Below are 24043 nucleotides of genomic sequence, written 5' to 3' on the forward strand. Positions count from 1 at the left end.
AAGTGCTGGGCAGCTGGGGAACTGAGCCTGGCACCAGCGTGCTTTCTGGCTCTCTTCTGGGGCTCTCAAAATTAGTAGTAGTGCCCAAAACAACGTGGGAGCCTGCAGGCTCTATGAATAAGCAACCGGGCCCTCAGGAGCCTCGTGGGCTCTGGACAAATGCGGCCACACTGGGGGAGCGGCCCGATGCCAACCGGGGCCGCTCTACCCTCCGAAATGCCCCCGAAACATTGGAGCCCGCAGGCTATAACTCATGCAGCTACTGTGAACCTCGTGGACTCTCTCTGGCTTGAAATAATCAAATGCTCCCGACGTTGGAGTCCCCCCTCTGGGGATTCGGAAATCGACAACGACCCTGACGTGGGGGTCCCGCTCTGGGGACTCCTGAAACAATGGCCCCCGGAGCCCTTGTGGGTTCTGACCGCAAAATGCCCCCGTTGTTGGAGCCTCGTGGGCTCTGAACAAATACACAGCCAAATGTGGGTGAACAACGGGGGCCGCTCTACCCTCGTACTGGGGACCCACCGAGACGCCCGCACTCACCGGCTGCTGGGAGGCGGCGTCTGCGCTGAGTTTCTCTGCTCCGTTCTGGCGTCTCTTGGGCGCTCCTCTCTCCAGGCTGGCGGCGGGCAGCTTCTCCGGTCTCCCTCTCCACACAGAAGACTGGAAAAGCGGGCAATGGCTTCCCCCAGGCAGGGGGAAGCGGAAGGGACGCACTCCAGGCCCCACCCACAGTCAGGCGGGCGCGGGCCTGGCTTCCGGTTTTGCGGAGGCATCTCTTTGTCGGGGGCAATAACGAGGGGTAGGCACCCTCGAAGTACAAACTAAAAGTAGAAACGGGGTGGGCACCCGTTAAGGCGCACAAATAAGCGGGGTGGGCACCCGCTCCAGAAATAATAAAATAAGCAGGCATAATGCAGGGTGGGCACCTGCGAGGAGCACAAGGCAGGGGAATCCCCTCGCCGGGAATCCCTCAAGACAGGGATTGCCGCTCCGGCGGCGCAAAAGCGATATTTAGCGTGGGGAGGCCAGCGCTTACCAGGCGCTGGCAGGCAAAAAGTCCAGAAGCCTTTTAGGAAGCAGGGGGGACAATGTAGGTCCCAGGGGCCAGCACACAGGGCACTCCAGCAAGGAGACAGCCCCCATGGCGGTCCCTCCTGGGAATCAAAAAGTAGAAGGGTCCCAAAGAAATCCTCCAGCATCCAGGGGCAGGGCAGGGCCCAGGGAAGCAAGCCTTCCCCATGGCCCCTGCAGCAGCACGCCCCTGGTAGATTCAAGTTGAGCACAAGAAAATTTAACATGAGGTCACAGCCTTTTTTTATACACAGAATCCCTTTGTCTCTAGGGTGCAGGGTGGGGGAAAACCAGACGCAGCTGGTTCTGGAGCACTCTGTTGTGCTCAGCCCCTTTCCCCATTCACTGGCCAGGCTAGGGACATCAGACGCACCACAGGGGGCGGAGCGAGCATTGTGTAGGGAAAGCCCAGCCCTATTCAGGTCCCAGGTGCACTCCTCCCAACCATCTGGCTGTCAATCTCTCTATTCACCACCAGGGCAGACCATCCTGACTCCTGGAGCCAGGCACACCAGCCAGCTCCAGCCAATCACAAGCCAGACAGTCATTTCACCTTTATTACACAGACATGCCAACTTCTAGAAGTGCACTTCCACACTAGAAACAATAAATCCGCGCACATCATCGTGCGGCATTTAATCACACGGAGTCCGCACATACCATACTTGAGTCTGCACTCCCCACACATCAGGAACTACCATGGACACACATATCCCCCATGCATTCCTATGGGAGGGCAGGCAAATCTCACACGCGCACTCAGGGAGCACACACACTTTACACTGCGCCACAGTGCTAAAGTGCGCAAGGACCAGGAATCACTATAATGAGGTAACATTAAAAGGCAAAAAGTTCAGGGGTGAACCTGCCAGAAGGGCCAAGTCCAACAACCACCCACACCAGTACACAGTGATCCTCTCTGCTAGAGTTTGAGGTTTTCACCTATCTGGGAAGAGTAGGTTATTAGCTCTCGAATCAATTTGAAGTTTTTATATTACATATAAAACATAACCATACTATCAGTATTTTGTGGTTATAGCAGATGGCTTCATGTTTTTGCAAGCAAAGTATTTCTTTTGTAAGTGAGAACGTTTATATTGCACTCATTGCTAATTAAAACTGTCTTTTTGAGTTTTTGATGTTTTACTGGTTTGACTATTGACCTATGTCTCCTTGAGTTTAGATGTTACTTTGTGGTCAACTCCAATTCCCTGTATCTTTTGAGAACGGTGTGGGATTAAAAAGAGCATACTTTTCTGCTGCCAGCAGAAGAGTTGTACTGTAGCAAGTTACTTGACTAAGCTGATTACAACTGTCATGTTATTGGGTCCAGTTGATTTTGATTTTGTGTGAGCTAACTGCTTGGTTAGGATCCCTGCATTCTTCTTTCACCAGGTACTCGGAGAAAAATGTGCCACTGCTTCGATTTATGGTTTACTCTAATGCTTTTCGATTTTGTGAACAAACCACACTGAGCACAAGCATGTTTGTATGATGACATATTCTTGGAGCATGATGACCTGAATATTTTTTCGCCGCCCAATTGCTGTTTGTTAAGAGATTGTGAATTTTGACTGTGTTGTAAATGTTCTGTATGCAGTGATGATAATTTTTTGTCTGATTTTAGCAAATATTTTTGATATATTCAAACTGGCGCACTAGCAAAAAAAATTGCCATGGAGTGAGTGCAGATTTTCTTTGTTGCATTTATTTTAAATTTTACTTATTACTAAGTAAATCGCGAAGTATGCATCTCCGACAGGTCCTTGTGAAGAACAGTTCAAAATGGAGAACAAAATCCATACAGCCAAAGAGTAGGGGAGCCGTCCATCACGATATCCTCCCTCGATGTGCACAAAAATGTGTGCAATTCCGCTGTGCCACAGGCTCCCGTGAGTCAGTGATCAGTGTTGGATCGCCGACCTTTCAGGATGCACAAGCCCTCACCCACCAAGGTGGGTGGCGTGCTTAATCATCAGGCTGCGCTCTTTATTGGGTGGACACTGCAGTACCCTGCGGGCCCCAGACAGGACTCTTTTTCCGAAGATCTTTTGCGATCTTTATGCCTTGTGTTATCCACTGCATAAGACTGTGCCCTTTTCCCGAATCGTGAGGGAAATGTAGTAGACTGGGAGGGAAAGTGGTCTAAAATTGTCTATGGTCATCCCGATCTCTGGAGATTTACTCTCGGATATTGTTCATGCCAACATTCATTTCATCTAAAAAATCGGGAGAAAGTTGACTACTATAACTATACTATACTATAAGTCTGTCTGACTTCGCATCTGCTTTTGAACAGTGCCAATCTGTTGTTGCATTCCTGCATTACACCTAATTCACTGTTGGTGCACGTGATGAACTTTGGACCATTGCCGCCATGGTGTTTTGAACCTCTTAAGCACCTTCATTGCTTTTTGCCTGACAAGTTAACTTTTTGTGGGGCATTAGTATCCTTGCTAGATAAACTGCATTTCTGTAACACTGCTTTGTGAATTAAAGTGTAGACCTGCTTGCCTAGGTGTGACAGAAAAAGACTTGACCTGTTTGTGTAAGGTATTCTGTGATTTTGCATAATATTCCCACTTATCTACTTTCTATCAGTCTGGTATGGGTTGCCACGGCTCGAAGAGTAATGTCACTTTATTAATGTTATTTGGTTGCCTGTGGTAATCTCTTGTCTGGGATTATAGGCACAAAAGATCTTGCTGTATTTTAGAAAATGAGATAAACTGGAAACCAAGAAACGTCCCGCCTAAATAAACAACTTTATTGGCATTTGGTGTTATAACAGCAAGGCTTTTAGACCGGATTGACACCGTGTCCATTTTCCATTTCTTTCTTTATAATCCTTTACGGTGTCTCCCTTTGGCGTCATCGTTATTGGTGTCATTGTCCTGGCCATTAGGTCTATGTCAACATAACCATACTAACTTCCATCTTCCTCACCCCCTGTTCGTGTCTTGGTCTTGATATTCAGTGAGTGTGTCGTATGGGATTATAGTACTTGTATATGGTGTGGGTTCCCTGCAATCGCTGCCCTTTATCTGTCATCGCCATCTCAGTTTGCACTTTCATCGCTACTACCGTCTCTTCTACCAGCGGGGATGGGGAGGGGGTCTCTTGCATCCGCTATCATGGCTGTCCATGCCTGTGCATCTTGCTCAATCTTATCGTATTTCCTAACCTGTTTCATGTGAATTAATTCTGCTGTCGCCCATTCACAGTTATCTTTCAGCCACCCCTCTTTCTTTGGGAGAAGTGGGTTTAACCCCGAGATTGCAATCCGCCTCTTTGCCAACACCAGACCTAACCACACAAATCTCATACTTAGTTTTTGGGATTTCGGCGTGGGTAGCAGTCCCAAAATTACAGACCGTATTGGCTTGGGAATTATCCACCCTGTGGCTGTGTAGTTGGTCCAATGTGTCCTCCGAGTACTGATTGAGTGCTTGAAATTCCCACATCATATGTATGAATTTTGCCTCCATTTCACCACATCTGGGGCATGTGTTTGTGCGCCCTGGGGATATTTTACTTCGAGTTGACAGTGTTGGGTATGCTTGGTGTATGGTATTATATTGTATCAGTTTAACTTGAGCATTGAAGCTTATCCTCTTTGCTCCTTCATGTATTTTCGACCACTCTCTTTCTGATATGGACTCATCTATCACTTCCTCCCATCTTGTCTGTATCGGGAGGGTCCCTGCAGGAAAGTAATCTCGGAATACTCTATAGATGTTTACTGCCAGTCGGTGGCCCCCTGCCATGAAGAGCATTGTCTTTAGTACCAAGGTACCGACAGGCTCCTCAGGGAAGGAGGGCCTTCATTCGTGGGCCACTGCTTCAATCTTCCCATATTGTAGGAATTGTCCAGACCCCAGATTAAAGGCGACCTCAGCTGCCTCTTGAGATATAAACTATTCTTTGCAGTAAAGGTCTCCCATTGTGAGACATCCTCCATCTACCCATTTATGGGTGGACATTGAGTCTGTTATTCTCTTAAAGGTTTTCACTATCCACAGTGGCATATCCGGGGCATATGGTGCGTGCCCAATAATTTTTTTGACTGTTGTCTGTCAGACTGTAGTCATTTGGTGAATAACGTATGGGTAGGACCTGGGGACTCCTGCTCCAAGCTTATGGAGGACCGCGCGGGTCCTCCATGTGTGCCTGCCAAGAGCTGCCTCTCCCAGTTATCGTTTTCCTCTAACCAGTAGACTGCGTGTTGGAGTTGTGAGGCCATATAATATAGCTCTAAGCGAGGTACCACCATTCCTCCATCTTCACATTTTCTCTTGAGTGTGTCTAGTTTTATGCATTTTCGTTTGTTTCCCCACAAGAGTTCTACCAGGAGGCTGTCTAAAGTTAAAAAGTACTGGTTTGGGACCCTGTAAAAGGAGTGTTGGAGGGCGTAAAAGCAGCAAGGCAAAATGATAATTTTTATGATCGCTACCCTTCCCATCAGGGACATGGGTAATTTCCAAAATCTTATGGATGCCTTCTACTACCCTGCCTATGTTATTCTCTAGTTATAAAGAGGCTGTATGCATCAACCAACCTCTTAGGTATTTTACACCTTCAGATGCCCTAGGCAGTCCCACAGCCGGCAAGTCATACACAGATACCCCTGCCAATTTTCACATCGGGATCAGTTTAGATTTTCCTGGTTTGATGCGGCGTCCGGAGAGTGCCCCAAATTCCCCCAGCTCCCCGAGAAGCACCGACACCGCCCTACCTGGCTGGTGTAGGTATATCAGTGTATCTTTTGCATATAATATGATCACATAGTTAGTGTCCCCCAAGTGAATTCACAACCCTCCCATTTTCTCTCTTAGATTCACTGCCAAAGGCTCCATTGCCTTCACAAATAGGAGCGGGGACAATGGCCAACCCTGTTGGGTGCCCCTTGTTAATGTAAACTGTTCCAACACCATCCCACAAAGTCGTACCCGGGATGTTGGATTTGTATAGTGTAATTGGACCCACTGAATGAACCCCAACCCTAAACCCATCCTCCACAAGACCGACCAGACATATGCCTGTTCCACTGAATCAAACGCTTGCTCGATATCCAGCATTGCCAGTGCCCAGTCCTCGGTCATTAGGCGTGGGGCATGCCATACATGTGCCAGTCTTCGTAAATTATGAGTAGTGTTCCGCCTTGGTATAAACCTGCCGTGATCGTGGTGTATGAGCTGGGCACATACGGCAGCAACCGTGCCGCCAATATCCCGCTCAGGAGCTTAGCGTCTTACGTTTAAAAGTGAGATTGGTCTGTGGGAGACCGATAGTAGGGTGTTTTTTGTCTGGCTTCAGTATCATAGTCACCACCGCCTCCTGCAGGGATGTTGGCAAGGACCGTCTCTCCAGTGACTCATTATACATTTCAAATAGGCGATCTGCTAGCAACAGGGCAAACCATTGATAAAATTCTGCTGCAAGTCCATCACTTCCGGGGCACTTTGCCGGTTTAAGACTTCTGATGCCAGCTATTATTTCTTGCTTTGTGATAGGTGCCCAAGAGTATCTGCTGTCACTTGTTCTAGTCTTAGCAGATCTATTGTATCTAAAAAAGCACGTATTGTTTATTTGGGAATGGGAATTTTTATTCTGGTATGCTGCAGCTAGGTGTCCACCAGCTAAAGTGTGAATGATTGCCCTTTGAGTGCATACTATTTCAACAACTTTATTCCTTAGAGTATATCAGTCTCTGTTTTGACGAGTCTCGCAAGGAGTGCACCCGTCTAATCCCCCTCCATGTGGAGTCACTCTTGATACGCTGCATACGTACATTTTTCCAGTATGCGCCAGGATTATGTTAAAGGCTTCCGGGTGGAGCACCATTTTCCCATCGCTTGGGGAGTTGTGTCTAGGGTCTTCTCTATATTACTCAACTGTCGTTCTTGTGTTTGGATATCTCGTTCTAGTTGTTGTCGTACCCCATATGTTGTCTTTATGCAAACCCCCCACCCCCATTTTACCACCTTCATGGCCTCCCACTCCATTGATCTACTAGATGCTGTCGCCCAATTTTGCTCATATTATTGGGCTATGGTTACTGAGACTGCCACAGCAAATGGGAAATGGGGGGCCCTTCAACACCTCAGCACTAAGTCATCATTGTGGTATCGCCGAGCGTCCCTCACCACGCTTTAGGCCAAGCAGAACCAGCGAATGGTCAGACAAATAATGGGGTAAATAGGACACCTCAGTTACCGCAGCAGACAGCTCGGATGAAAGACAACAGTAATCTATACGGCTAAAGGTGTTAATCACAGGAGTATGACTGGAAAACACTCTTTTGAGTGGGTTACGCGCCCTCCATTCAACCCGAAGCTGTAGTCCCTGCACCCGCAGAGAGCCAAAATTTGAGGTTTAGTATTATCTTGTGGGGGCTACTTGGTTAACGATTAATCAAAGACACAGTTAAAGTCTCCTGCTAGGATAATCTCTCCTCCCTTTCCCCAATATATAGGGCAACGCCGCCTTCAGGACCGCCGGAAAACAAATTGGGCAATCTGAGTTAGGGGCATAGACGTTAATAATGCATATTTCCCTTCCCTCCCATTTTCCATGCAACATCACGTACCGACCCTCTGGGTCCAGCACGTGGTGAATGTGTTGAAAGGGGATTGCGGGCACCATCCATATAAGTGCCCCCCTTGCAAATTCGAAATACGAGATGGCATATAGCTGCCCTCTCCATCTCCTGCGAATGCTCAGAACAGTATCCCCCAATATGTGTCTCATGTAAACAGGCCACCACCCAGTATCGTTTTAAGAAGGCATGTATCCTTTCAAGTGTGTCCACATTTTGCTCTTTGATGGTCACCCTTTCAACCACCTTTCATAGATCCCAACTGAGCAGATTCATGTCGATGGCAAATATATTCTGTGCACCATGTCATCCCTGATAGACTGGATCACCTGCGATACGTCTGGGGGAGGGGAGGAGAGGGGGGGGGGGGAAGAGTGCTCCACGTGCACCGAATTGTTGAGCCATCCCCCTGTTGCGCTCTCTTCCCTGGCTTCTGGTCCCTGAAGTAGGGGTGGTGCATATTTTTTAATTGTATTAGCTTGAGTTTTGGGGCCCTTCTTGTTCACCGTTTTGGTGTAATGTGGCTAAGCCGCCCAATTCAGCCTCCCCACAGCGCCTGTAGGGTATATCACATAGTGCCCATTAGCTATTTATCTTCTCCTGGGTACTGGCAGTCTGTTAATTGTACTCCCACTCTCGTCTGCTTATTAATATTGATTTGGGGGTATCCTTCGTGTCCAGTGTGGTTCCCCCTTAAGCGACTGCAGCCCCAACTCACTAGCATATAACCAGGGGATGCGGTGCATAATCATGATAACGAGGCCACTTAATTTGTTGCTGTTGGCAATCAAAGGAGCTGCGGCAATCAGGTGGAGCCCCTTAGTAGAAGTATTTTTTGGGTGCCACTTATTGCTTTTTGAGATCTGCCCACTGCGGGCCCTCCGCTGTGTCTGCCAAACTTATTCTGCTCCCAGAGCTGGCTGGTCTTCAGTAACCCGCCAATGGGCCTCCCCGCCTCTGTCCTCCGCGGTCCTGGAGCATCAACCCTTTACCTCTTGGCACTCCGTCTTCCGCCACATAGCCTGCTTCTCGTGTTGTGTGAGTGCCGGGGTCCGGGCACAGGCCAGTGTCGGACGAAATCCCTTCTGAGGACGTATGCACTGTCCCCCAAAGGTCGCACATCCGAGTCAGAGGTGAGCCCCGCGGGCCTCCGTCCGCATCTCTAAAGGTCCCTGCTCCCGCAGGTGCCACCGGACATCCCATCTGCGGCCCTCTCACTGATAGACAGCGATTACGTAGCCTCACCTCCAGGCCGCATGGTCTCGTCCGGCTCCTTCTTTGTTCTGGGTCCGTGCCAGTCACCCCCTAGTCTTTTAGTGTCTCATGCGTGTGCTGTGTTGTCCCTAACAGGGCTTCCGCTTCTGGAGTACCCTTATGATCCAGGTGACACCCCAAATCCGATGGAGCATTTCTTTGTTATGGGTTCTTCCCTTGTGAGTGGCAGTCCTCGACGTCCGTACAGTACCAGGGGGAGGCAGGTGTTACTGCCCATCCATGGTAAATGGTAGAGTAGACTGCATACTGTAGTATAGTGGCGGATTGCTGACCTGTCTATGGGACCGCCGGTAGAGAAGTCTACTAGACCATCTTGTCAGGACACGGCCCCCAAATGCCAACTTGTTGTTAAAATTTAATCAAAAACGATGTTAACTGATTTATAACTCAGTCTGTACCAAACCTTAAAAAGCCTTCTCCTCGAAGTTAACGTATTTGGAATTTTGAAAATTGGTGAATATACACTTGTAACGCTGGTCCGTCACAGGTGTTTTAAATATTTTATTGGAAAAAACATTCTTGGCTCTTAACTATCAACCTCTCTCCCCCCCCCCCCTTTTTTTTTCAAAAAAACAATAACATTGTGTTTTGCCAATCATTGCATAGGCCCTCCTATTTTAAAGCCAGCACTAACATGAACTCTAATCTTAGTGGGATTGAGAGGGTTGTCACTGCAGCAAGCTTGTCTTTCGTCAAATGTACTTTAAATTGTATTTCTAATAGTGTAAGGAAGGCAAGATACCGTTTACTACAAGTGACTTGCCCATATGGGTTTTCTTTCCTGCTGATGCAGCTTTGTGAAACTTGAGAAAATGTTGCAGGGAAAACTGAGATAAAGAAAAACAGGCTACTATTGGCAAGGTAAAAGCAGGTTTACTGTCGTGGCAGAGAGAGTAGCTATCTCCACGCAGGTGAACAACTGGTCTCTCTTTGCTGCACACAGGCACCCTCTTTAATGGCATCATGAACAATTATTCTTGAAAAACGTAAAATAATAGGTTACTCAGCAGTTACATATTTGTTACAGAATACATCACATCACATGTGTCCTTAAACTCTGAACCGATTTCCTACATATTCTTATTTGTAATTCTAACAGTCAAACCATGTATTTACTTTTTTGAATGCATGTGTGTGTTTTTATCATTCTGCTCCCAAGACTTCTTATCAGATTCTGTGTACACTTTGCTAACTCAATCTCCTGCTCTTATTCTCCAAGTCACATTCTTAATTTACTAGGACAACAGAATATGTGTTTGTGTGATGAGACGTTAAATTCCTTCAGGCTCACAAACACGGGTTTTCTATTAACTAAGACCTTTCTGGTCATGCAGTCCTCTCTTTCATCAGCATAGGATTTGGGCCTGCCCTGCTCTTTCCCCACTTACCATTTTATATAGTGTTATACCGATGTCTGCTGTAGCGTAATTTCTTCGTTTCATTTCCTCTCCAATACTTGCTATTCCGTAAGACCGAAGGGTTCAATAAGTGTTTAACCACGTTAGGGACGAATAAGAATATTGGTATCATATATGGAGAATACTTGTCTAAGCTCTTTCTTTGCATGTAACGGTCTTTCATCTCTAATGTTCACTAAATTGTAGACTACAATGATAATTTTGGCAGTTGATTCAGGAATTAAACAATTTTCTTTTTTTTCTAAATGTTAGGACAGTTCTGTGGCACAATAACCAGCAAAAAAAAGAAAAAGATGATGTACCTCACAACGAGAAATGCAGGTAATATATTTGTAACAAAATTAATTTTAATGTAAACATTCCTAAGATCAACAGTTTATTCTTCCATCTACAGTTAAGTCAAGATTTGAATAAGTAATGTTTTTCTCGGTCACTAATCAGTCTTCTTCACTCACTGTGTAAACCTCCTCTGCTTTCTTTTTTTATGTATAGTTTTTATTAGCATTTCAGTGAACAATACATTGTACATTTTATAACGATCTGGAGCCAATTGTGCAATCTCACCTACTTAGTACATGTCACTGATCATTCTGCATTCACCCCCCTCCCTTCCCACCACCCTGCTCAGTACTCGTAGTGAGTGAGTTTCACAGTTCTATACAGTATTACGGTGAGATGCACGAAATTGGCTACTTGCCCCCATCATCTAAGGCAACCTAATGATTTCTCAGGGTTTATGGCATAGAGTCGTTTGGGTGTCAGGTAGACCTGATGGATTATATTGTATTGGAGTAGCTTAAACCGGGCATTAGTGGAGGTGGACCTTTGTGTGTCAAGAGGCACCTCCAATTGGGACTCCCATTTATTCTGCACTGGGAGCACGCTCGTTGGAGTATCTTCCCTCATGGCTCTATAGAGATGTGATATCAGTTTCTGACCTCCAGACATTGACAGTAATGTTTCCAGTGTAAGGGAGGCTGGAGGGGCCTCCGGGAACCCATGGCTAATCTCTGGTGCTGTTGCTGCTATTTTTACATAATGCAAGAACTACCCATTTCCTAGTTGAAACGTCTCAAAGGCATCCGTTATAGTTATAAACTGTTTTGTGGGGTAGAGATCCCTCAATATCTCGCAACCGTTCTCCATTCACATTCGTAGGGACATAGTGTTGTTGATAAGTTTGAATGGGCGCAGAGTCCAAATATTCATGTCCGGTGCGCATGTCTCTCTCCTCAGGACCGTCTTAACTGTTCGCTTAAAGGCTCCACATACCATACGGACTAGATGGGGCAACCAAGTCGGTGCTTTTGATCCCATCATTAAGGCCTCGGGGAGTGAGAATTGTCTGCTCAGATCCCCCAATAGCCTGCGCTCCCAATTTTCATGGTCATCCAACCAATGGATTGCATGTTGAAGTTGCAAGGCTAGGAAGTAGTACTCCAAGCATGGGACCTCCAACCCACCCCTACTCCAGGTGCATCTCAATGTTGCTAAACTAACCCTCTGTCTGCCTGTATCCAACAGTAACTCTACTATCAGTTTATCTAGGAAAGTGAAAACACGTTTCGGGATGTCAAATAGGGTCCCATGGAAGAGATCCAGACGTCTGGGCAGAATGACCATTTTAATTAAGGCTATTTTACCCATTAAGGATAGCCGCAATGTATTCCAGAAATGTATACTATGCTTCAAGTCTTCTGTAATCCTATCCAGATTCGCCCTTTCAAAGACTTGTGCTGCGTGGGTGACCCAGATAACGGACCATCTTGGTCTCCCAGGGAAGATCCAGGAGGGATATCTGTATCCAGATGCCTCGCTAGGGTCCCCAAGGGGAATAGTATGAACTTTTTACGATTAACTTTTAGTCCAGTATGTTCCCCAAATTCAGTCAATTTTTAGCATGATGGGGACAGAATGTCTGGGACTTCTGATCTGTATTAGTGCATCATCTGCGTAAAGGGAGACCACGTGGGTGGTCTCCTCAACCTGTATGCCCCAGCCTTGCAGCTTCGTCCTTAGGCGGCAAGCAAGTGGCACCACAGCCATTGCAAAAAGTAGTGTCATGAGGGGGCATCCTTGGCGCTTCCCCCGGCACAACCCAAATCTCCTCGGTACGGTCCCACCCACCCGAACCATGGCTGAAGTGTCACTATACAGCAGTTGAATTAATTTAATAAAGGTATCCCCCACACCCGCTTTAAGTAGAACCAGCCAAAACAAATCCCATGTTATTGAATCAAAAGCTTGTTCGATGTCCAGTAATGCTAGTGCATATTGATCCAATTGCAAAGTTGGGGAGTGCATTACGAGAGAGAGCCTGCATGAATTATGTAAAGTGTTCGTGCTTGGAATGAATCTGCATTGTTCCTTATCGATCAATTGTGGTAAATGGGGCAATAGTCTTGTGACCAGTATTTCACTTAACATTTTCAAATCCACGTTTAACATAGAAAGAGGGCAGTAAGCGGAAACCTCTGACCTGTCCCTATCAGGTTTGGGTTGCATGACTATTAATGCCTCCCTCATCGACTCTAGCAACAGTTCCCTCTCACATGCCTCATTATAAACTTCCAGTAGTCGTTCAGCTTGATCACCCTGCCTAGTGTGATACAATTTGTCCGGTAGGCCGTCCACACCCGGCGCTTTCATGGTCCTCGTTGTTTTCATTGCCGCTATAATTTCATCTTTGGTTAATGGTGCATCCAGAGCTTCTCTGTCCTTCCTAGTCAGGCATGGCATATCTATCGTGCCAAGGTAAGCCCTCATCCCCCCCAACTTCTTCTCAGGGAAGGGGCAGTGTAGATCCCTTGTAGATGTTTTGCAAAGACCTCCTCTATATCCGACTGTGAATCAAATGGATTGTTACCCTGTAATCATCTGTTCTTGGCATGTAATGATATAGATTCACATGTGCACTCTCTCTTCCCCAAAACACCTGTGTAGGTTGCAGTTTACATACTTTATATCACATTACGTGCATGGACATCACATTACTGATGCATACTAAAACTCCATTCTCACCTATCTGTGGCAAGACAATCTGGCAGTGGAGTCGATGACCATGCGCAGTATTACTAAAAGGAGTCACATAGCCTCATGTTTTGAAGAACACTTTTTGAAACAATAACTTGTAATCACATGAGACCAATACTAGATGGTGGACTTATGCACAGCATGTAACTCTACAGTACTACATGCCAAGAACAGATGCTTACAGGGAAAGGAACATAATCCCTCCTGATTATGCCCAACACATTAAATCACTATATGAATTAATACATCCTGAATTTTCCAATACACTTAGACATCAGAACACACGGGTACACTCAAATCTTTACAATCTGACTTGCTCGCCACATCACTTACATACACTTGTAAATACCACAAACCTAGTCATTCATGTTTCTCTGGGTGCAATTGGATTAACCTATATCACTTTTAACGAAGGTGAGACAGTACAGAAGGCATATAAATTGCATTTATATTCCACTGCGGAAATGCTTTCTGCCTCCACTGAAAAAATACTGTCTGCAGTGCAGAGGAGTGATCTTAAGGAATGGCCACTTGCACAAAATAAACTCATTATTGTTGTTACTCCTGTGCGAGCCTTAGAGGCTGTCACAAAGGCTTGCATTCTGAATGCTAAAGCTCTACATCCTAGATGGATACAGTGGGAAACATCCTTAATAGCTGTTGATGTAGACTTTCTGTGACCCGTCTTTACAGACACAAGAATCCTTGCAGTATGAGCATGTTCATTGCCTGTCCAATTTGGTCTTACCTCTTGAACAGTATAAACAGATTGTTTACACTGATGGTTCAGATCGGCCTTCTATAAGCCCTAAATAGCACTATTTGGTAACGTGTGCCACCGTTGCTGGTGTGATCTTGGCCATAATATTCCAACCACAAAAAACTTACACTTAGTCCTTAGGAGACTCCACTGTGCAGTTGACTGAACTCAAAGCTTTTCTTCTTTCACTCGAACGTATGGGTCCTGAAATAAACCGAATACAGTCCTTTAATGATAATTTACAATCCTGTTGTCAGATGGGTTCAAGATTCTAAAGGGAACACAATCAAACATAAAATGCTGTGGGTTGAAATAGCAGACCCCGGAGATAGGTTGCCACAGGCTCATGTTATACATGCATTGAGTCTTCAGCATGCAGAAGCACACACAGGGAATTCTTTGGCTAAAGAAGCTGCCAAATCTGCTGTTGCGATGCCACGGTTGCTGCAATTTCTCATTCTAAAACGAAAATATACCGATAGTTTAGCTGCAATGCTAATGAAGATGGTACCCCCTTACTGAAGAGCTTTCTATCTAAATATGCCTCCCACCTGAGTGAACAACTATTCCAGGAGTTGGTGATCGATTGATTCCCAACCAAGACCCCATACTAGCTTTAGTGATAGCGGCACACAAAGGCGATGCTTCTGCTCATGCAGGTGTGGCATCCACAATTTCGCTGCTACTATAACTTTATTGATGGCATGGCTTCTATCAACAGGCCAAAACATATGTCGTTTGTTGTGACGTTTGTCAACAAATTAAAGCTTCCACCGTGGATCGTCCACCCATGTCTGTAGAATTTAATAAAATATTTACTTGTCCATGGGACACGTTGCTTCATAATATTTGCTTTTCCAGTAAAAAAAAAGAATTGTCCCTTTGGTGCCACATACTGCAGTGTCAAATAATGGCAGCAGTATTCTTATATAAAAGCTCTGATATTACCCTCTCGAATTATGCTAGGGGTCATACTAGAGTAGGGTTTGAATTCTAGCCACTTCCTGCAGATCGACATACTGGGGCTGGAGGTAGCGTTAAGCAATAGTTCCAGGGTTGTAATGCCGTTTTGAGACTGTGCAAACCCACTAAATTGCCTGTTGTTGGGTTTTTATTGTAGGTCTTCTCCAATCTTTTTTCCTACTGAGAAATGTTGAAAATTTACCGTTGAAAATGGCAGAAGTAAAACTTCTTCCATGGTTGGGTGAAAAAAAGGGTTTGAAGGGAAAGTGAACTTGTAAACACTCAACAGATTTTCACATTAGCAACTCTACACCTGCATATTAGCTTTTGCTAAAAAGCAGTAGACAGATGTTTTCTAGGACTACAAATTCTTGTCCTAGTTCCATAGAGAATACTCGGCAAGAGTGGAAAATATAAAGCTGGTGTGGCTAGTCTCACTCATTTGTACAGATCCATTATCAATCATATTTGCATATTCAGTTGCCATTAAAATACAATTTTTAAGATTTCATCTGATTCTAATTATAGAATTCTGTTCTGGTTGGGAAAAAATTAGCAAAGCTTTGAAATTAAGCTATAGATTTAGTGGCTGCAAAAAAGAGTCTTTTAAGTACATTGAATGCATTTACCATTTTTCTATTTTAGAAGAAACACCTATTAAAGCCTTTATTTCATTTCAGGTCTTAAGAGATGTCTGGCAACCCTAACCTCATGGAGTATGTGAGGCTCACTTGCAGCATATTGACTGTGTCAGAGCCTGTTGTACCTTGGACTGGACAAGGTAGAACAGGCTCTGACACAGCACAGGACACCAAATCCTCTAAACCACTGAATTTGGCGTTTCGGCCAAGGCACCGGCCTTTTTCACATATATATGGAATAAAAAAGTGGCAGTAGCCACTCTATAGTTAAGGTTACCACAGATCGGAATGCCTCAGATTTTTCACCATTGATAACTTTGCAGCCATTTGATTCATTTCCACGAAACCTTGTATACCTATTCGCCCTTCTGCATTGGCAGATGACGCAAAGTTTGCGGTGATTGGTCAAGGGGGTGCAAAGATTAAAAGGGGATGGGGTGTCCCAAAACTCTTTTTGCCAACAAGACATTTTGCCATATACTTTTGAATTTACATGAAATTTGGCAGGATTAGACATTCTGGTGCGTAGATGATCCTTTGGGGGTACTACTGGTAGGGAAGGTATGTTTTTTTTAAGTTATAAGGTATTTTAACTTGGTAATATCTGTTGCTGTGGTATTTTTGCGAAATAGTGCATAGGTACCGCAGAACATATCGATGACTAGTCAGTAAGTGATTGGCAAATGACTGCCTTTTCTATATGCTGAGGTAGCCCCCCTCCTATTACTCCTCTATGCAGATGTAGTGCTTTTATTCAAGACCCCCCCAGGTATTGCAGAGACTTACATAGGAGTATACAAAGTTTATGGCTAGCCTGGACCTATCTGTCAACGAGTCTAAATCGTTCGTGCTAATTGCAGGGGCCCGCTCAAGAAATCCCCAAAATTACATATAGCTAACAGAAGAGTAGAAGTGTTAGAAACACCTACTTAAGGGTCCTTTTTGACTGTAAATTAACTTGGAAGGACATGGTGCAAAATAGTGTTACCCTCCTAGAAAAAGGCATTGCTGCAATCTTTATTTTTTTCAAAAAGACTAGGGTCAAAACCTATTCCTAAGATCCTAAAGATTTAGTTCGCCAACTCAAAGGCTATTGAAACTTATGGAGCAGCGATTTGGGATATAGTGGATGTAGAATCGCTGCAGCGCATAGAGGACGCATTTTGTGAAAGATTTCTATTGGTGCCCCAAAGCTGCGCAAACTATATTTGTCATAGTGAATTAGGTTTACCTTACTTTTGAGATTCAATTAGATTGGCTTCCTTATTATGGCATTCAATATGGAAAAGGGATAGTGTAAAAATGAATTAAGTTGTGCTAAGGGATTGTTTAAAAATGGATTATGCACATACGATATCATGGCTGAAATAAATAGACTGCTTACTCCAGTATTGGAACACCAAAATCCAGTGCTGACAAAGAAAAAAGTTGCTTAACTGTAACTTTAGTTCTCCAGTATTGGAAACTTTCATAGATTCACATGCTTGAATCTTCCCCGTCGTCGAGTTGGGAGTCCCTGGTATATAAAAATAACAATGCAAAGCCATTACAAACTAGAAAACAGGCGTAGGCCCTTTCCAGTTTTGTAACCTATCCACCTCTTTTTGTAAAAGAGACCAAATAAAATAAACAACCATTCAGATCAGCCTCACCCCTTAGACTCTCCCCTAGAGAACCTCCGACCTTCAGATTTTCTACTGCATGTTGTGCTAGGGAGTCTCCATTGAGCTCTGCTCAGTTATTTCCTTATTACTACTTTTGAGAGAATTCTTCAGTACTTTTTTCAACAGATTACTCTACTTTTTTGGTCTGTTCCCTTTTTCATCATGACAGACAAGGACAAAAAAGGCCTTTTTATTTTTTTTATATAATCTTTTTATTAAACAGTTGTGACAGTACAGTGAGGTAAAATGCGATGCCATATAGCATTCAAAGATGACATTAGCACAGTACTGATCAAATGTAGCTATACAGGTTGAGCATACTATCCAAACGACGCTAGCTCGAGTGAAGATCAATGCCCACTCTTGCACTACGCAGTTCCTCCGCTGGGTAAACACACAAATCACCTCCCGATACATTCCATTTGGCCCATTTTTTATCCCATTCCTTAGGACAGCCTCTTTGTTGAAATACCTCTTTCTCTGCAATCATTGCACTATCCATGTCATTTGCCCACCTTCGATACGCCGGCAACTCTCCAGTCCCCCACATCTGAGCAATGTTTCTCTTTGCAAGGGTGAATCCCAGTTAGGCCGTCGTGTGCTTGGTCTGGGTTAGGTCAGTGGCCTCCCATATGTTTAACTGACAGTCGTGGAGAGCTGTTGATATCCGTCCCACCGACCTCCTTAAGTGTGGTGAGAATTCTCTCCCAGTATGAGCGGATGTTTGGGCTATCCCAGATTGTATGAAAAAATGTGCCTTCCCCAGAACACTGTCTAAGGCCCTCCGGATCAGGTCTTTGTCCTATTTTAACTAGTGTGTTTGCGGAGAGATATGTTCTATGCAGGATTTTTAGTTGGAATAACCGAAGGGGCATTGGGATAGCCACCTCTTTGAGGGGAAAAAAGTGCCTCCTGCCAGTCGTCATCTTCTAAATACCTAATGTCTGTTTCACACACCTGCCGGAGATGTATTAGCGGGTCCGGCTTGTTATTAATTAATTTACGGTATGTAAGTGATATTGCTTTGTGGCATGGGCTCCGTTAGGAGCCTATCTTCTAATGGGGATGCCTCGGGCAGAGTCTCGCTGCTTGTCACAGCGTTAGTTATGGCGTGGCATATTTGCAAATATCCGAATGTCTCTGATTCATTCAGTTGGTATTCTGCTTGTAGGTCGGTAAATGGGACTGTCGTTTCGTTTCCAAAGGTCGCCAACGGAAGAGATGCAGATTACATCCTATTTGTCGAAACCTATGGCATTCACTAAACGTGCCAAGTTGCTCGGTTTCCCATAGAGGAGTAGTCAGCGTTATTTTCTTGTGCCACCCCAGTGTTTTTGAGACCCGATGCCAGATTGCAACTGTTGTGGCAGTGGCACCTGTATGGCATTGACGTCTGGGGTTAGAATAAAGTGCCCTTCGATAACCACCCGGACTCATTACCCATTTGTCTGATACGCCGGTTCTGATGGCGATGCATAGACCCATTGATTAATAACTGCAAGCTGGGAGACCCAATAGTATTGTTTGAGGTCAGGCTATGCGATACCCCGTCGTATCATCCCTCTCGTCATTTTGTGAGTCAGGAAACGTGGATTTTTCCCGTCCCATAAAAGAGATTTAACTTTGCTCTCTATGCTTGTAAAGTATGTATCAGGGACTGTATAGGGGGTGTTCTGTAACACCTACAAAAATCGGGGTAACACCAACATTTTAAACAGCGGTGCCCTGCCCAGAAGGGTCAGGGACCGCCAATGGAGCACGTCATTATGGAATCTGGTCAGGGGGACCTTGAGATTGATGTCCTAAAATTTGGAGGGTTACAGGGAGATATATATCTCTCTATATATATATATATATATATATATATATATATATATATATATATATATATATATATATATATATATATATATATATATATATATATATATATATATATATATATATATATATATATATTAGTATAGTAGTCAGCCTACATGTCACTCTCTTAGACCTAGGAACCCTCTCAGTCAGATGTTGGTTTTGTTTTCTCTGGCAGTATGATTCTTAGTCTTATTTTCTGTTTGGACTGTGATTTCTGTTTCTGATTCTAATTGTGATCTGTATTTACCGGGTAGTGGCATAAGTTATTTTGAACTCATTATACTGCATCACTACTTAAGTCACTATGGCTTCAGCAATCTTATAGCAGCAGCAGCTTTGCTTTGTGTTTATAACTGTGTATATATACATGAAAGATGAAAAAATATTTGCGCATGTACAGTTGCTATAATTATATGTGATTAATTACAGTACACAATGCATTATCACTTTGTACATATGGCGCTGAACTTATGCACTTTTTAATTTGAGCACTTTTTACATCTTCAGTTGTTATGACAACATCATGAGGGTTCGGACAATTTTGATACATAGGATGATACATTCGTTTGTTATTTCCCCTCTTGGGTGTATATGGTTTAGATTATACACACTTGTGTAGTACCCAAGTTGGGCTGTTAGACAGTATTAAGTATGTGGCAGGCACTTGCAAAATAATTTTTTGAATTTGTTCTTGCAATGTGTATACATACATAATAATTTTTTCTGGTATTTGATTTTTACCTTTATCATTAATTTGCATTCAGGGATAGTGAGTATCTGTTTAGATTAATAATCCCTTGAAGAATATTGTGCCTTTCAATGTACATATATCGTGAATGTCCGCATTAGTATATCTTTTATGTCTATTACCCCCATGTTTGTTGACTACCACAATGAACACAGTATAAAAACACCCCCATTGGTGATTTGAGGCCATGTGATCAAGGCTGTGGTTACACAGCCGAAACGCGTCATGCTGATGGTGAGGAGAAAATAAAGCACTTTATCTCACTGAATTTTGGTGTTGAGAGATCTGTACCTGGAGGAGAGACACACGCGGTGAGCCAGTCTCACAGGACTTTGTTTATATATATATAGATAGATAGATAGATAGATGTATAGATATATATGTATTTCAGTTGCAACCGTAACGGTAATGCGTTCGGGCATCCGTGGTAAAGGGCCCTGAAGCATATATAGTATGGATTTTGGCCAATTAATAGTGTACTCTGAATGTGCACTGAAAATTGCAAAAATATGAAGGTTCCTACGGATGGAGGCTGATGGAGCTGCAACATACAATAGAACATAGCCCGCTTAGAGGTTGCTAATGGTTCCAGTTTCAGGGCAAACATGAGAGGTGACAAGGAGCAGTCTTTCCTGGTTCCCCGCACTAGTCGGAATCGCCGGGAAATATGCCAATTTACAACTATTTCGGCAGGCTGTTCTGTGTAGAGCAGTTTTACCCACTTTATGAATATAGGGCCGAAACCCATGCGCTCAAGGAGAGCAAATATGTAAGTCCATTCGATTGTATCGAATGCCATTTTTGCATCCAATGACAGCAGGGCAGCATCCTCTTGAATAGTATTAATCCTCCCCTTCACCCCATGAAGTCTTCTAAGGTTAAGCGATGTATTTCGGCCCGGCATGAAGCCTGATTGATCCAGGTGTACAAGTTTACAAACGACAGGAATTGATCGATTGGCGAGGATTTTAGCTTCAGCAGTTAACAGTGAAATTATGTGATAGGAGTCTCATTTCGTTGTTGGTTTGGCCGGCTTGTGTATAACGACCACCGAGGCCAGCATCAAGTCGGTAGGCAGGTACTCCTTCTGGTAAATTTCCAAGTACATAGCTAGGAGAGTGGGTGTTACCTTGGAGGTCACAAATTCCACTTTATTGGGAGCCCATTGGGTCCCATGGCTTTCCCCGATTTTATCCCTCGTATGACAAGTGCCAATTCCTCCTCAGTAAGCTCACATTCTAAGGAATCAATGTCTCCTGGGTGAGAGTATTGACAGGGATGGTGGCCAGAAGATCCCTGGAGTCAGTAAGGTTGGTGGTGGCAGTGGAGGAATATATCGAGGCAAAGTGGGATGCAAAAGCCTCAGCAATCTGTTTGGGATCGCTTAACAGCTCTCCGTTTTCCCCCTCGACGCGGGGTACCCATCTCTGTGCAGCTTCCCGACTCTGTAGCCACGTGAGTAATTTCCCTTTTTTGTCGCCTGTTAGAACTGAGGGTCTCTATTTGGCTGAGGTTGGTACCTTAGTTCAAATAGGGACCCTTGCTTCTAGTCAGGGAAAGGAGGGACACACTCTTAGATAACCCCTGCTCACCCCCTGGTAGCTTGGCATGAGCAGCCAGGCTTATCTGCAAGGCAATGTGTAAAGTATTTGCAACCACACTCCCAGTAACACAGCGATAGCACCACAAATGGACACCACACTGGTTTTATGAAAAATAGCGGTATCTTTATCAAAAGGAATACAATGAGACTAAACGATAACAGTCCAACATATGCTTATTCGTAATATTTCACTTGGCCTGTTATTAGGCCAGCAATCAGTTGTAGGTTCTTGCAGTATTAATGAGCAGTTCACAATGATCTAATGCAGTCCTAATGCAATGCTATGCAGTTCGTAATGTAGTAATAAGATAGTCCTTAATACACGTACTAATGCAGTTTGTAATGCAGGAATAAGGCAGTTTGTATAGCAGGAATAAGGCAGTTTGTAACGCAGGAATAAGGCAGTTTGTAACGCAGGAATAAGGCAGTTTGTAACGCAGGAATAAGGCAGTTTGTAACGCAGGAATAAGGCAGTTTGTAACGCAGGAATAAGGCAGTTTATAACGCAGGAATAAGGCAGTTTGTAACGCAGGAATAAGGCAGTTTGTAACGAAGGAATAAGGCAGTTTGTAACGCAAGAATAATGCGGTTCGTAATGCAGGAATCAGGCAGTTCGTAATGCAAGAATAATGCGGTTCGTAATGCAGGAATCGGGCAGTTCGTAATGCAAGGTATAATGCTATATGCCAATCTGTGCGGTCAACTCGGGCCTCCACAGCAGTGACAATGGTTGTAAGCTTAAAGAGGCGGCCCCGGTACTGCTGGGCAGGTACGGGCCGCTCGGGGACTCAGCACGTCTAACGTGGTGCAGCTGGAGAGAGATCAGAGCACTCCTGTACTCCTCCTGCAAGCCACCCCAGGCCACACATGCTTGTGGCTTCCGACCGGAGTCCAAGCCTTACCTGGGGGGTGCGCTGCCTCGTTCTCTCTCTCCACTTGTTAGACATCCTGCTGGGCGGCCCCAATGACGTTGCAGCTCCGTTGTTTGGCGACGCTGTAGCTGGACGGGTTACGGCGCTGCCTTCTCCTTCGTTGACTATCTTGGGTAGATTCCTCTTGGCAAACAACGATCACAATCCCTTTCACCTTGCATCTTCCTTAGCTTCAAGAAATCGTTTAGCACGTTGCGGTTCGGCCAGCGGCGGTGATCCTCACTCAGCCTCAGTTACGATGACGGCTTGGGCCACAACCAGCAATACAGCAGCGTGGACGATGTTTCACGCTGCGGGGGCAGTGCGGTCACGGAGCACCTTGTAAATGACACCACAGACCACACAACACTTCAAGAAATCCTTTAACACGTTTGTGGCCGGGGTGCGGCGATCCTTACTCAGAGCCTCAGTTACGATGACGGCTCTGGCCACAAACAGCAATGCAGCAGCGTGGACGATGTTTCAAGCTACGTGGGCAATGCGGTCACAGGGCACCTCGTAAACAGCACCACGGACCACACGGCAGTCTTAGGCGTGCAAAAAGCACACGCACCAAGCATCGCTGAGACACGGTTGGAAACTTTGATGTTCCTGAGTTTCCACAACAGGGGACCAGCTCTCCTCGGGCCCTTGGAGACAAGTTACTTCAGGACACAGCACACAGCAAAGTCTTCTCACGCAGGGGGACACAGCACACTGCAAAGTCAATTGTCCTCTCCTTAGTCAAATCAGCAAACTGCAGGCCAGCCCCAGAACACACAGCAAGGTCAGTCCTTCTCTTTAGGCTCTTCAACTGTTGTTCTTTGGCAGAAGTTCCTCTTGATCACAAAGTAGTTTCAATAGTTTTTCAGTCTGGATTTCAGTCTTGAGTTCAGGGGTTTCAGCTCACATTTATTAATTTAAAATGTGTTTATTGGGATTTTACATTTCTTGGATCACAACATTTTTGCAATGTATTGACACATATATATATAGTTGGGTGTAGAACAGTCGTAGGCTTACACATACATGTTATCACTGAATCACATCCATTATAATCGTTGGACATGGGGGGCGCTAGAGGGCGCACAAGCGGAATGGCTGCTTAGACAAGCGGCTCCCGCTCCTCGGACACTTATCCTACATCTATCCTCTACCACAGGCTGCCCACATACAACATTTTAATCTCATCTGCTGCGGATAACTGGGAGGAACACTCGACCCAGGACTGGAGTCGCTGCGCCGTCCAGAGCCGGAGTTATCACCATTTCTCTGCCCGCCGGAGATTGCTCTGGACGCGGCGGACGAGGAGGGTCGGCTGCGGTGGAGTACGCGACGTCTGGGATCGCCACGAGGGGGAGGGCCGCAAGCTTGGACGGCCGCCCGGAGGGGAGGCGGCCGCTGCGCGACCACCTGAGACGGAGGTGAGAGGCTGTTGTGCCCTTCGGCAATTGGGTCCCCCCTTGCTGCTGCTGACCCGCTCGTCTGG

The 24043-nt window shown here is 45.1% G+C and overlaps 1 protein-coding gene across 2 annotated transcripts in view; it reads left to right on the plus strand.

Annotated features, from left to right (window-relative positions):
* The window catches only part of PALS2 (protein associated with LIN7 2, MAGUK p55 family member), an 811509-nt gene that overhangs the window by 600169 nt on the left and 187297 nt on the right, over positions 1-24043 (plus strand). For both annotated transcript variants that reach the window (XM_078663456.1, XM_078663457.1), the window contains exon 9: positions 10618-10686. In XM_078663456.1, coding sequence (XP_078519582.1) covers positions 10618-10686 — 69 coding nt within the window. The remainder of the gene's footprint in view (positions 1-10617; positions 10687-24043) is intronic.

This window comes from Lissotriton helveticus, chromosome 10 (genome assembly GCF_964261635.1).
Source record: "Lissotriton helveticus chromosome 10, aLisHel1.1, whole genome shotgun sequence".
Classification (NCBI taxonomy): domain Eukaryota; kingdom Metazoa; phylum Chordata; class Amphibia; order Caudata; family Salamandridae; genus Lissotriton; species Lissotriton helveticus.